Here is a 14,787-nt window from a genome sequence, read left to right on the forward strand (position 1 = left end):
TCTTCTGGCGGCCCCTGACATATGGCTCTTCTGGCGGCCCCTGACATATGGCTCTGGTGGCGGCCCCTGACATATGGCTCTGGTGGTGGCCCCTGACATATGGCTCTGGTGGTGGCCCCTGACATATGGCTCTGGTGGTGGCCCCTGACATTTGGCTCTGGTGGTGGTCCTGACATATGGCTCTGGTGGTGGTCCCTGACATATGGCTCTGGTGGTGGTCCCTGACATGTTGCACTGGTTTGTATTTATAAGGCTGTAACCTATCACACCACGTGTTATGTATGACTTGCTGGCTGCAGAATGAGGGGTGTGATTTATGTTGTAGTAGGCGAGTTCACATTTACATGAACAAGCCTAGTGTACCTCTCCCACATTCACTCCCATCCCAAGGATTCATGGGAAATGTAGTCTGATTACAGTTAGAGAGAGAAGAGGATATGATGTAATTACTGTTCTAAGAGATCCTACCTCTTAGAAAAGATGATGCATTTTTTGAATCACAGAGCTGACTTCCTGTAATAATCAAATACAAATCTCTCCAAAACAGCAAGAAATTTCACAAATGTAATAATTGTTTAGTGTTTTGTGTGGGGGGTGTACTAATGGGGGATTTTTTTGAAAATCCCGGAGTTCTGCTTTAAAGGTGCAGGAGATACTTGTGTAGCAGCCGGTGATGCCACCAGCGCATGCGCACTGCGCTCTCAATGGACATCATGCCATCTATTAAGAGTTGTGTAGCGCCCGTGACTCTCGCATGCATGCGTGGGAGGGACGGCCATTCAGACGGCCGAAGCCTGTGAACCCTGAAGGAAAACCAGGTGAAGATGGAAGCCCTGTCAGCGGCGACAGCCGCTGAAGGGCTTCGTTTTACAGTAAGTCTCTCATAATGTGCTAGTATGTGGGGCATGCTAGGACATAGTCACAATCTTTTGTCTGACCGTTTACTACCGCTTTAAACCCAAAAGCAAACATATATTATTATATTGCAGCTTACCAATTCTTGGATGCAATGGCTGCATGTGTTTTTTTGGGGGGTTTTTTAGGTTTTCTTTCAATTTTCATCTGGTGATCCAGTCAGTAAGTCTGTCATTGTTCAACATAATAAGCTCTCTTGCAGTTAGAGGAATGAGAAAAACTATTTACCACTAACTAGGGTAATTAAAATGATCAGCTTTTATTTATGTAAAACCTTTATCCCAAAAGGAAAAAAAAACAGATTATAAAGTGTAATCTGGAGTTCAATTTTATTAAATCTGATACTGTATTTAAAGCTGCTAGTACATTGAACACTACCCTTCCCCCCAGACTGACAATGCTGCTATCTGCTCTGCCCCCTGTTCTCATTCACCCAGAGTGGGGGCAATCTAATACAGGAGGTTTATTACTGGCCAGATCACCAGGGGAAATCAGAGGGGATAATAAAAAAAACCTAAAAAACGAATGCAGCCACATCTAATGATTGGTAAGCTGCGATATATTCAATTTTTGGCTTTGGGTTTAATACCGCTTTATCAGACCAAAAGGGAGCAACTAGGAAGTTCATTGTTGGGGCGGACATAGACTTTAAATACAAGCACCTACTATATGCAAATCTTTACTTTCAACTGAAGTCCAACTGAGGTCACAAAAATAGATACCCAGTCAACTGGGCATTAAACGTACAACCTAATTTCTCATAGTCTTACCTCCACTTTCCTGTTACAGCATTTGTGCAGGGGAGGGGCGGGGGTTTAAAAGTGATTTTTTTTTTTTTTTTTTAATAGAGATTTTTACTCACCTAGGTGCATGCAGCATCAATACGATGGTGTATCTGTCCCCCACCGGCTCTAAGATTGAGAATTGAGTGATCAATCAGCTCTCGGTCTTCAGTGAGCAGAGAACCAGTAACTGTCAGTCAGCAGCTCTCTGCTCTGCCCTTCCAGCACTCACTGGAAAGCTGGGCTGTGGAGGGGCGGGAGCAGCCGGCTTAGGCTCTCAGTGGCTTGCTCAGAGGCTGAGCCAGCTGCTGGTCCAGGCTTCTTGGCGGAATGCGACCATATGGTCGGGATCTTTTCAGAGCCTGGACCAGCTCCGTGACGTCAGTTGACAGCAGGCTTCAGGTTACAAATGGGTCACAGGAGTGCAGTTCATTCCCCAGGAAAAGGGCAGCCAAAAAAGATTTGGCTATACTTCTCCTTTAAACATGACTGTTCAGTCTACCAGGTACTACAGTTAGACCCCAGTGTACTTCATAATCTGCACTCATTTATTGAATTAGCCGGACACCTCCTACTCTGCAATACAAGTCTGTATGAGGACAGGTGATGGGGGGTGTAGCTATGCCAGATTGGAGCACTGGAGTGTGAGGGCAGAAAGCAGCAGAGGAAAAATGGTATTTCCAAATCTGTTACAAGCCATTGCAAGCTTGGTACAGTGCTATAAAATTATAAAAATGTGCAAGATATTAACTGGGCATGCAGGGAGCTGTAGAATGACCCTGCATGCCTCAGTTTCAAGCCCCTATCTATTGGCTATGTGTTGGTTTGTGGAATTCTTTGTTTGTAATCTCTTAACTTTTACATTTACAGAGTACAGAAGCCTGGCCTTCCAGCCTGGAAATTCCAGCAATATCATACAGGCTAACACAATGTAAACCTAGAGGCATAAAACACACAACCAATTGGACTTGTGTGTTGGACTTGCGTATGGACTTGGACTTGTGTCTTTTTTCAACCTCACCTACTATGTGCCTATGTAACAACCATACAACCTGTCCAGACTGAGACTGAGGACTGTACTTGCCTATGAGATACAAAACGGTTGTTCTACCAATGCTCTGTAGCAGCTAACTAAAATACTGGATGGACATGGGCTTGATAATCGAGTCCCCCAAGGTTCTGTTCTTGGACCTCTCCTATTTTCAATCTACACCTCCTCCCTGGGTCAGCTGTAGCCTCCCATGGCTTCCAATACCGCCTCTATGCTGACGACACCCAAATCTATTTCTCTACCCCTCAGCTCACTCCTTCAGTCTCCTCACGTATCACTAATTTACTAACAGATATATTAGTCTGGATGTCACACCATTTCCTCAAACTCAATCTATCCAAAACCGAACTTATAATTTTTCCTCCCCGATGCGTCCCTCTCCTGACCTGTCAAAATCAATGGCACAACTATAAGCCCATCCCCGCATGCCAAGAACCTAGGTGTAGTCCTGGACTCTGAACTCTCCTTTAAGCTTGTCAAATCACTGTCCAAATCTTGCCGCCTCAACCTCCACAACATGTCCAAAATACGCCCCTTTCTAACCAATTACACAACCTCTTAATTCACTCCCTGGTCATCTCTAGCCTCGACTACTGCAACTCCCTTCTCATTGGCTTACCTTTAAATAGACTATCCCCCCTTCAGTCCATCGTGAATGCTGCTGTCAGACTCATCCACCTTACCAATCGCTCTGTGTCTGCTACTCCTCTCTGTCAATCCCTCCACTGGCTTCCACTCACCCAACAAATTAAATTCAAAATACTAACTCCTCACAAAGGCATCCACAACTCTGCCCCCAGCTACATCACTAACCTAGTCTCAAAATACCAACCTATTTGTTCTCTTCGTTTCCTCTCAAGACCTCCTGCTCTCTAGCTCCCTCATCACCTCCTCCAATGCTCGCCTCCAGGACTTTTCCAGAGCCTCTCCAATCCTATGGAACTCCTTACCCCAATCTGTCAGATTATCTCCTACTCTATTAGCTTTTAGACAATCCCTGAAAACCCTTCTCTTCAGAGAAGCCTATCCTACCCACACCTAACAATTGTATTTTCATTTTTTTCTCCATCTGATCATCCCCCACAGTTATTACCTTTTTGTTCCACTTGACCCTCCCTTCTAGATTGTAATCTCTAAAGAGCAGGGCCCTCTGATCTCTCCTGTAGTGATTTGTATTGTAACTGTACTGTCTGTCCGCATGTTGTAAAGCGCTGCGCAAACTGTTGATGCTATATAAAGCCTGTATAATAATAATAATAATAAAATGAGAATCAAAACATTGAAGTTATCAGTGCACATAGACAGGAATTCTAATAATTTCTGACGCAATCTAGAAAAGAGCCAGGATGGTTACCCATCATCCCCAAGCATGAATGATTCCCATATGCTATACAGCAAGCACACACTATACAGCATACATGATTTAAATAGCAGAAAAGTGTTCCAAGAAGGGCACTCAAGAAAAGTTCAATAAAACATGGTTTTATTTTATTGAATACTCCTGTCTAGAGGAATTTGAGATAATACTGGCTGGTTGCTGGTGGTGGATCACAGGTTATCTCTTACATTCCAGGAATGGCTACTGGGCTATCCGGCTCGACATGTAGTCTTCTTAGGACCCTTAGCGGTGACTGGTCATCTGCCTTACCGCCACCTGGTGCTTGACTTTTATTCGTTTTTTGTTTTTTTTTGCACTGTTGGTTCTCATTTTTTGTGAAACTGTTTTGCCCACCATACATCTTTCCCTACACTACTCTAGGTTCCCTTTAAGCTTTGCATACTGGATAACTTTTCTTTCACGCTCATCATTTATCTGTACAGAATTTTCATGTGACGCCTGTTTTTACGCTACTGTATTATTTACTGCCTTTATGATACCATTCCACAGTGTACTACAGGGTCTATTGTTTGATAAAAGGTCATTAACTGACAAGTGTACATGGTTATTTGACAATTTGGACCTATTCTCGTTCATATCTTCAGATGCATATGTCTATGTGATGCCCAGTGTCTCTATATTTACCTGCAAGTTGATCATATGCTTTGTTGCAACAGCAACAATGTTTTATGTACTTTATTCTCTGTGTGCCACCCAGATTATTTTAATTTTATTTTTAAAAATTTTTACTGACGTTTTTCTTACTGTTGAAAAGCTTGAGAACTGAGTTAAATAAAGAATGCCTTAAAAAAATAGCAGGAAAGGAGAGCCTGGCAACAGTACAGAATATTTTTTTATGATTGCAGCCTGGTTCAACACATTTACAGTACTACAAACATAGTCTAATACAGTGTTTCTCAACTTTTTTTTAGTCGAGGCACCCTTTAAAATTACGGACAGTCTCGGGGCACCCCATTCTAATATGTAAAAAATTATTTTAATAGCTTTACATAATGCAGCAACAACCACATGTAGGAAACCCAACGTTAGAGCTGATTTATTCTTCCAAAGCAAATACACTTTTGCACACAGCACTGACTAGTATTCCAATGTTTCTCTTCTCCCTCGATTTCTCTCCATCACTCAGCTAATGTCACTCCAGTGCTGATGGAAAGGGGCAGAGGAGGGTCAAACAAGGATGCTTTGGAGGCAACAGACATCCTCCTTATTAACTGATGATGTCATTGGTTGTTAGGATGCCAGTGTCTAGCAAGGCGTAATGGTGCATAATAAAAAACCTGTGGCTAAAAGGCAGGCTTGATCCACCGGCTGGCTTGTATACAATTTTTGTATACATTTTTAAGCATTTTGCCCAGGCACCCCTGAAGAAACCTCAAGACACCCTGGTTGAAAAAGGCTGGTCTATTATAACAAAGTCATGAAAATGTGAATATTTCACAGCAGAATTCTCACCCCATATCTTTCAGAAACAACATCATCCAGGCTCCGCTTTTCCCTTTCTGCCTGTTCCTTCATCCTCTGCAGGGACTTTTTTAACCAGCTCAGGCCACCATCTTCAACATGCTGAACTGAAGAGCAAATTAAATGTCATGTTAAAAAAAAAAAAAATTTATATATATATATATACACACACACACACACACTGAAGAGCAAATTAAAAGTCATGTTAAAAAAAAAAAAAAAAAAAAATTTATATATATATATATATATATATATATATATATATATATATATATATATATATATCTAGATAAATCTAGATATATATATATATATATATAGATATATATATATATATCTAGATATATATATATATATATATATATCTAGATATATATAGATATATATGTGTATATTCGTTTGTATGATGGGGATTCTGTGCACCTAGACACATTTCAAATAAAGCATCCAAGTTCCTTCAATTCCCAGGGTGCTCTGCTTTGCAAATTGCCCGATACCCTCACCCATTGGGCTTCACTACTGGCCAGAGAGACCATCCATCACAGGAGAAATGCAGGAAGTGATAGGGTAAGGAGATGGGCTTCTGCACGGTTGCTAAAATAAACTTTGTTGGTAAATTAAAAAACTAAAAAAGTGCATCGTGCAAAGAAAGGAATTGACATGCCACACTGAAAATCCTCTCTTTGTTTTGTTTTTAAGGCAACCAATAAACTAATACACTATATAAAAATTACTCCATTCTTTATTTTATTTTTTATTAAAAGTATTAAATATTCAAAAAGTAATTTCATATATATATATTTTTTCATGACAATCATTTCACATATCAAAATGAACCATATATAACATAATAGTATGTCTGAATACAGAAAGTGGTATTCCCCAGCTACTTGCTGTGCATTTCCACCACTATGTAACACATTTGATGGTTCCAAGAGTTAGGGATAACCAACACGTTTCGAAAAACAGTACAAATGATTTCTTCTTCAGGGATTTTATACCACTCTGCAACATAGGACAACCTTATTTAGAATCAATACATCATTTCCATATAAGCAAAGTTCATTATATGCATTCAACTGCACTTTTATAATATGTGATCTGTTTTAGTTAGAGCGCGCTCTCATAGTTCGATATGTCCAAGAAAATACTGTGGTCTATATCCATGGCACACAAGGACTGCTGGACCCTGTTCACAGATTAAGATTATCACAGAAACCAGACAGGACGCAACAGCGCGCGACGTTATTATGACACGCATGTGCAATATATTGTGACGCCGGAGAACTGCATTAGATGCCATCCTCCCTCCCTACCGGACCGTGCAGGCGGACAATTGCTCCATAAAGAAACACAAGTCTGATATATTCATCTGAGTCTTTGAGGGATACCCCTTGGAAATCTGTCTAATAGACATCTCATACCATTTAGATGGAATCTGGACCCCTACACTGGACATGATTTAGTCTATTTGTAAGTACCCCTCTTTTAATTCCCGAGATAGAGTTAACAATCTGATGAAGAATTGCAATTTTTTTTTTTTAAGGGTCTCATAACTGATTTTTTCTTTGTTAATTTTTCTATATATTTTTTTCTAATGCAAAAGAAGGGTGGTCCAGTTTTCATACTACAGACTTTTTCTATTTTCTTTTCCTTCAAGAGATGGTACCTTAATCTGTGAACAGGGTCCAGCGCTCCTTATGTGCCATGGATATAGACCACAGTATTGTCTTGGACATATTGAACTATGAGAGCGCGCTCTAACTAAAACAGATAGCATATTATGGTAGTGCCGTTGAATGCATATAATGAACTTTGCTTATAAGGAAACTATGGGGTTGATTTACTAAAGAGAGTGCAAAATCAGGCTCACTTCGGCATAGAGACCAATCAGCTTCCAGGTTTTATTGCCAAAGTTTAATTGAACAAACTGAAGGTAAGAAGGTGATTGGTTACCCTGCAGAGCTGCACCAGATTCTGAGTGCACCAGCATTAGTAAATCTACCCCATATATTGATTCTAAATAAGGTTGTCCTATGTTGCAGAGTGGTATAAAATCCCTGAGGAAGATATCAAAACGCGTTGGCTATCCCCTAACTCTTGGAACCATCAAATGTATTACATAGTGGTGGGAATAAACAGCAAGCAGCTGGGGAATACCACTTTCTGTATGCAGACATGGTATTGTTATATTTGGTTCATTTTGATATGTAAAATGATTGTCATGAAAAAAACTATATGAAATTACTTTTTAAATATTTAATACTTAAAAAAATAATAAAGAATGGAATCATTTTTTATATAGTGCATTTGTTTATTGGTTGGCTTTAAAATCCCACAAAAAGAATTTGCAGTGTGGTTACTATAATAGGGATGATGGAAACCACATCCCCAGTCATATGAACCCCCTTTTTCTAGGAATTAAAATGCACCAGTCCTGCCACTCCTGATAAATACATTTTTAAAGAGCTAAGTTAGCTGAGAACTTTCCATCATCATCTGACAGTTTTTGGAGTATTGGATGCTGTTCCCCATCTTTGCTCTCTGGTTCCTTCTACCAGCCCCCATGTCAAGGAATGGCACACAATAGTGATGTAAGGGTATCCAACGCAGTCAAAGTGAGTTGGATATGAAAATAGAAAAAAAAGGTGTGGGACTTTGTATGAGGCAGGCAGCCAGGAAGGTAACACAACATAGTACTAATGAGAATGTCTAGGTAAGTGCACCGTATCTGTGACCACATAAAAAGTAAAAGTTGGTGGGGTCCAAAAACAGCATGTAATCAATGATGTATTAAAGAGGTATTATGTTATGAAAGGCATCTAATAGCTCGACGCGTTTCATGGATAGTTGCAATCTTCAGGAGCAGATGCAGTGTAGCTATCTATAAAGAATGTATAGAATAGTTTAGGGGGCTAACCAGAAGGTCAGGCAGGGGAAGATAGAGTGAGGTAGGTGATTTTAAACCATAATATGTTACTTACAAAGGACCTGTGTATATGAGTGAAGGACGCCAAGGGGTAGAGCCAGCCAGGGGTGCGTATCATAAATCCCGGGAGCTGAGGCAGTAACCTGAAGGGCGGCTTGATGGAACGCCAGAGGGAAATAGGGGTTTTGGCGCCAACTGCCAGGCGGCTTGCTCTGCTCAGGCAGTTGACTCTCTTCCCTATTTTGCCACCCATGTGTCGTTGGTGGTTAACTATTGGGGGCACCAGAGTATTTATACTCTCTCTAGTTGGACATATACTCCCTGCTGGACTCTTTGAGCGGTGGTCATTAAGTGTCATTTAATTTCTATGGAATCGCATGGGAATCCCAGGTAATACTACGGTAATGTCCCTGCCCCCGTTCTTGCTATCACACCTCATTTTGTTATAGGCTGTATACACTGGAGCCTCGCCATATTCCCCAAATCCCCCCCTCAATTGGCCAACACGCTGCTAATTAACTTCTGTAAACTCAGCCCCTCTCTTTTCACCCCCAAACTATTAGCTTCACTATTATTATACCATTTAGCTATATTTTGTTGGCATTAATACATCTCTATTCTCAATGATGACCCTTATATGATATTCATGTATAATTTCACAGTCACCTTTAGTATTTTCATTTTTACAGGTCATTAATATATGGTTTTATCACGTTACAAGCTTCCCAGGGATATTTATTTCCCTCTGGCATTCCATCTAGCCGCCCTTTAGGGTACCGCCTCAGCTCCCAGGATTTATGATACGCACCCCTGGCTGGCTGTACCCCTTGGTGTCCTTCACTCATATACACAGGTCCTTTGTAAGTAACATATTATGGTTTAAAATCACCTACCTCATTCTATCTTCCCCTGCCTGACCTTCTGGTTAGCCCCCTAAACTATTCTATACATTCTTTATAGATAGCTACACTGCATCTGCTCCTGAAGATTGGAACTATCCATGAAATGCGTCGAGCCATTAGATGCCTTTCATAACATAAAACCTCTTTATATATCAATGATTACATGCTGTTTTTGGACCCCACCAACTTTTACTACGTTGTACCTGTGAAGATACGCAACAATGAGTTTTGGTCTTTTATTTATCTACTTATTCACCACTGTGACTACATTATGCTTCTATATTGCTATGCTACACTGCTACTGTTTTTATGTTATGGAGTATAGGTTTATACATTTTATTATATCATACTGTATGTACTCCAGTACTATGCAGTCTATATGGTCATCTTTTGGTTTATTCACCAGACATTATTAATATGTTGTTGCGGCCATATGCAACAAACAGTCTAGTGTTTTTTATTATGTTACCATTATGACTATATTATACTGCTATGCTAATACGTTATGTTACCATTCTGTACTCCATTATGGTATTAAAGTTTCCTTGTTTTACTATATTATACTGTATGTACTTTGCTACCATGCAAGTTATGTGGTCACAGATACGGTGCACTTACCTAGACATTCTCATTAGTACTATGTTGTGTTATCTTCCTGGCTGCCTGCCTCATACAAAGTCCCACACCTTTTTTCTCTTTTCATATTTGCATATCGGGGATGGAGGTACATTCCTAGTTTAAAGTGGTTGTAAACCCTTACAGACCACTTTGACCTACAGGTAAGCCTAGATTAAGGCTTACCTGTAGGTCCAAGAAATATCTCCTAAACCTACACGGTTTAGGAGATATTTGCAAAAAGACAGGCACCGCTGTCTACGGCGCATGGCGTGCAGGCGCACTGAGCATGCCGTTGCTAACGGCGATATGCCGTTAGTGCCGGCTCCCATGCGCATGCGCGGGAGTGAGGAGAAAACGGCTCTGCACTGTATGAATCGTGGAATAATGAATTAAGATCGTGAGGGGGGTTGAATCGAGACTGCGATTTTTTTAACGATTAATCGTGCAGCTCTACTGTGTACCATTGGGGTATTTACTCTTCACTCCCAGAGGAAATCTCCCAAAGGGAGGGTAACTTCTCTCTTGGACAGATATCCCCAGAATTGCTGTCTTTAATGGAAGATTTCCTCTAAACTCTCTCTTGCTCTGGGGATAACAGCAAAATTATGCATGTCCCTTCACTTTCATTCTAGGTGATAATGGCCATCAGTACAAATAGAAGAGTTAACCTCCCCAATCAGGATACAGACAAGGATAAAAGCTTGACAGAGATTCCAACACTTCCCTGCTCTATCCAAAGCTAAAACAAAAAAGTTTTGCCTAGAGATACACTGTTAACGCTTACATTTTAGTGATTCCGTTTGGAGGTAATTTTAATTATGAAGCTCCTCAGTTTCACACTGTTCATACTCGGGCATAAAAAACACTTTGTTTTAAGTTAGACAATGGACAAGGCTTGAGATTTAAGGACAAATTTCAACCCCTGAATCTCAGGACTCAAACTAAATAGAGCTAAATCAGAAGCAAATATAAATATTTCCTAAAGTGACAAGTCCTAAAGAGCAAGTGCCACTTTTTTTTTTTTTTTTTACAGTATTCAGTCCCCAATGAAACAAAGAACATGTAGTTCTTTATTCCACCATCCTAGGGGATATCTAACGCTGGTTGTGATGTCAGACAGAACACACCACCATGGCACATGGCCATCCATCACTGCAACTAGCAAGGAGACAGCTGCTAAACCTTGTGGACAACCTTCCCAGAAAAGTTGAAGCTGTTATAGCTGCAAAGGATGGGCCACCTTAATATTGAATCCAACAGACTAATGCCCCGTACACACGGTCGGATTTTCCGATGGAAAATGTCCGATCGGAGCGTGTTGTCGGAAATTCCGACCGTGTGTAGGCTCCATCGGACATTTTCCATCGGATTTTCCGACACACACTGTGTGAGAGCAGGAGATAAAATTTTCCGACAACAAAATCCGTTGTCGGAAATTCCGATCGTGTGTACACAAATCCGACGGACAAAGTGCCACGCATGCTCAGAATAAATAAAGAGATGAAAGCTATTGGCCACTGCCCTGTTTATAGTCCCGATGTACGTGTTTTACGTCACCGCGTTTAGAACGATCGGATTTTCCGACAACTTTGTGTGACCGTGTGTATGCAAGACAAGTTTGAGCCAACATCCGTCGGAAAAAATCCTAGGATTTTGTTGTCGGAATGTCCGAACAAAGTCCGACCGTGTGTACGGGGCATAAGACTGGAATGCCATCAAAGTTTGTGTGTAAAGCTTGGTGTACCAATACTTTTGGTAATATTCAGTGGATATAAAATGTCTACACAACCCTGTTAAAATGTCAGGTTTTTGTGATGTAAAAAAATGAGACAAAGATAAATCATTTCAGAACTTTTTCCATCTTTAATGTGACCTATAATTTGTACAACTCAATTGAAAAACAAACTGAAATCATATTGTGGTTGCATAAGTGTGCACACCCTCTTATAACTGGGGATGTAGCTGTGTTCAAAATTAAGCAATCACATTCAAACTCGTGTTAAATAGGAGTCAGAACACACCTGCCATCATTTAAAGTGCCTCTGATTAACCCCATATAAAAGTTCAGCTGTTCTAGTAGGTCTTTCCTGGCATTTTCTTAGTCACATCCTACAGCAAAAGCCATGGTCCGCAGAGAGCTTCCAAAGCATCTCATTGTTAAAAGGTACCAATCAGCAGAAAGGTACAAAAGAATTTCAAAGGCATTATATACCATGGAACAAAGTGAAGAGAGTCATTATCAAGTGGAGAAAATATGGCACAACGGTGACATTGCCAAGAACTGGACGTCCCTCCAAAACTGATGAAAAGACAAGAAGAAAACTGGTCAGGGAGGCTGCCAAGAGGCCTACAGCATCATTAGAGGAGCTGCAGGAATATCTGGCAAGTACTGGCTGCGTGGTACATTTGACAACAATCTCCCGTATTCTTCATATGTCTGGGCTATGGGGTAGAGTGGCAAGACGGAAGCCTTTTCTTACAAAGAAAAATATTCAAGCCTGGCTAAATTTTGCAAAAACACATCTGAAGTCTCCCAAAAGAATGTGGGAAATTGTGTTATGGTCTGATGAAACCAAGGTTGAACTTTTTGGACATATTTCCAAAAGATATGCTTGGCGCAAAAACAACACTGCACATCACTAAAAGAACACCATACCCACAGTGAAGCATGGTGGTGGCAGCATCATGCTTTGGGGCCGTTTTTCTTCAGCTGGAACAGGGGCCTTAGCCAAGGTAGAGGGAATTATGAACAGTTCCAAATACCAGTCAATATTGGCACATAAATTTCAGGCTTCTGCTAGAAAGCTGAACATGCAGAGGAACTTCATCTTTCAGCATGACAACGACCCAAATGACATCCAAATCACCAAAGGAATGGCATCACAAGAAGATTAAAGTTTTGGAATGGCCCAGCCAGAGCCCAGACCTGAATCAGATTGAAAATCTGTGGGGTGATCTGAAGAGGGTGGTGCACAGGAGATGCCCTCGCAATCTGACAGATTTGGAGTGTTTTTGCAAAGAAGAGTGGGCAAATATTGCCAAGTCAAGGTATGCCATGCTGATAGACTTATACCCAAAAAGACTGAGTGTTGTAATAAAATCAAAAGGTGCTTCAACAAAGTATTAGTTTAAGGGTGTGCACACTTATACAACATATTATTTTAGTTTTTTAGTTTTACTTCCCTCCACCTAAAAGATTTCAGTTTGTTGGTCAACTGAGTAGTACAGTTTATAATAGGGTTGCACCGATACTAGTATCGGTACTCCTGCAAATGCACTGATACCTGAAACCAATACTTTCAGGCTCGGTCCTTTGAGCTGTCAGTGGGTCTCCCCTGTTGACAGCTGAAATGTTAAAGAAGTTCGGTAATTGGAGCGGTCAAAAAAAAAAAAAAAAGCAGCCGGCAATGTTTATTAACAACACTGCTCAGCTGCTGAAGCACAAAAAAAAATGGTTTCTTTTTGAATCTTTTAGTTTCTTCATGTGCAGATCAAAGAATGAACAAATGTTCCTCTGTTTAACCCCTTATTAACCCTTAATTTACTCTAATCAGCCTTCATTAACTCCCTATTCTCTTCCATTTAATTATTTTCCTGTTTTGTTTTTTTTGTTCATGTCTATTTTATAAACTATAAGCAATTAAAACTTTTTTTGTTTGCTTTGTTAGTGAATATTTTACACATATATATTAACATATATTTACACATTTCACACTGAAAAAGCGCAACATTAAAAAAAATCTGTTTATTTCATTTGTAAATAACTTTTCAATGCTTTGTACCATTGCTGACAGCTGACGTGAAAACAAAACAGTTGCTGTAGGTATCGGTAATTGGTATCGGCGAGTACTAAAAAAAAAAAAAAAAAAAGTATAGGTACTCGCCGATTAAAAAAAAAAAAAATGGTATTGGTGCATCCCTAGTTTATAGTTCACATTAAAGGTGGAAAAAGTTCTGAAATGATTTATCTTTGTCTCATTTTTTTATATCGCAGAAAGCTAACATTTTAACAGGGATGTGTAGACTTTTATATCCACTGTATGTTGAAAAACAGTTGCATGTATTGCTTTAGAAGCTCGATCTCCCGTATTCATGTGCAAATGAACCCGTTGGACTGGTTCAAGGCTCAAGGCAGCATATGATGTAGGCAGGAAGTGAAACAGGAACTGAACACTATAAAAAAAAAAGTGATGCTTCTTTAACGGTCATAATCTAAAAACTGAACATAAGGAGTCTTGCATAATTCCGGTCATGGTAGTTTTGTTTAGGGAAAGATACAATAGAGCTTAAGAAATGAACATGTGATATAGATGCGATATTCCTTTCTGCAATGTTCTAATCTTACGTTCCTAAGACCCTTTACTGTGACAGTGAAATATGTCTGCAAACAGCTGGATATAGAAGCTGCTTCAAAGGAAATTGCATTTACCTTTCTTAAGTGAGGTTACATCCCCCTCCTCTGGTGGCATTCCTAAACCTCCATCCTTCCAAAATGGGTTTAATTCCCTGGCTTGCAGCTGTTCCTGAAAGTAAATGTACTCCGTCTTAATAAACTTTACAAATATATGTCACAATCACACCAAGACAAACCTTTGTCAGTAACAATACAGAAATATATAACAGTTCTGTCATTTAATCAGTTCAATACTGTACCTGCTGCACTACTGAAATTGCCTACTCTGATTTCACTGCATACCACGAGCATCGGTTCATGTAAAGCTGTATTAAAC

The 14,787-nt window shown here is 40.1% G+C and overlaps 1 protein-coding gene across 2 annotated transcripts in view; it reads right to left on the reverse strand.

Moving 5' to 3' along the window:
• Positions 1 to 14,787, reverse strand: part of CWF19L2 (CWF19 like cell cycle control factor 2) — a 304,447-nt gene that overhangs the window by 235,189 nt on the left and 54,471 nt on the right. For both annotated transcript variants that reach the window (XM_073613129.1, XM_073613128.1), the window contains exons 6-7: positions 14,487 to 14,580; positions 5,600 to 5,715 (exon numbers count right to left, since the gene is read on the reverse strand). In XM_073613129.1, coding sequence (XP_073469230.1) covers positions 5,600 to 5,715; positions 14,487 to 14,580 — 210 coding nt within the window. The remainder of the gene's footprint in view (positions 1 to 5,599; positions 5,716 to 14,486; positions 14,581 to 14,787) is intronic.

This window comes from Aquarana catesbeiana, linkage group LG02 (assembly GCF_042186555.1).
Source record: "Aquarana catesbeiana isolate 2022-GZ linkage group LG02, ASM4218655v1, whole genome shotgun sequence".
Taxonomy (NCBI): domain Eukaryota; kingdom Metazoa; phylum Chordata; class Amphibia; order Anura; family Ranidae; genus Aquarana; species Aquarana catesbeiana.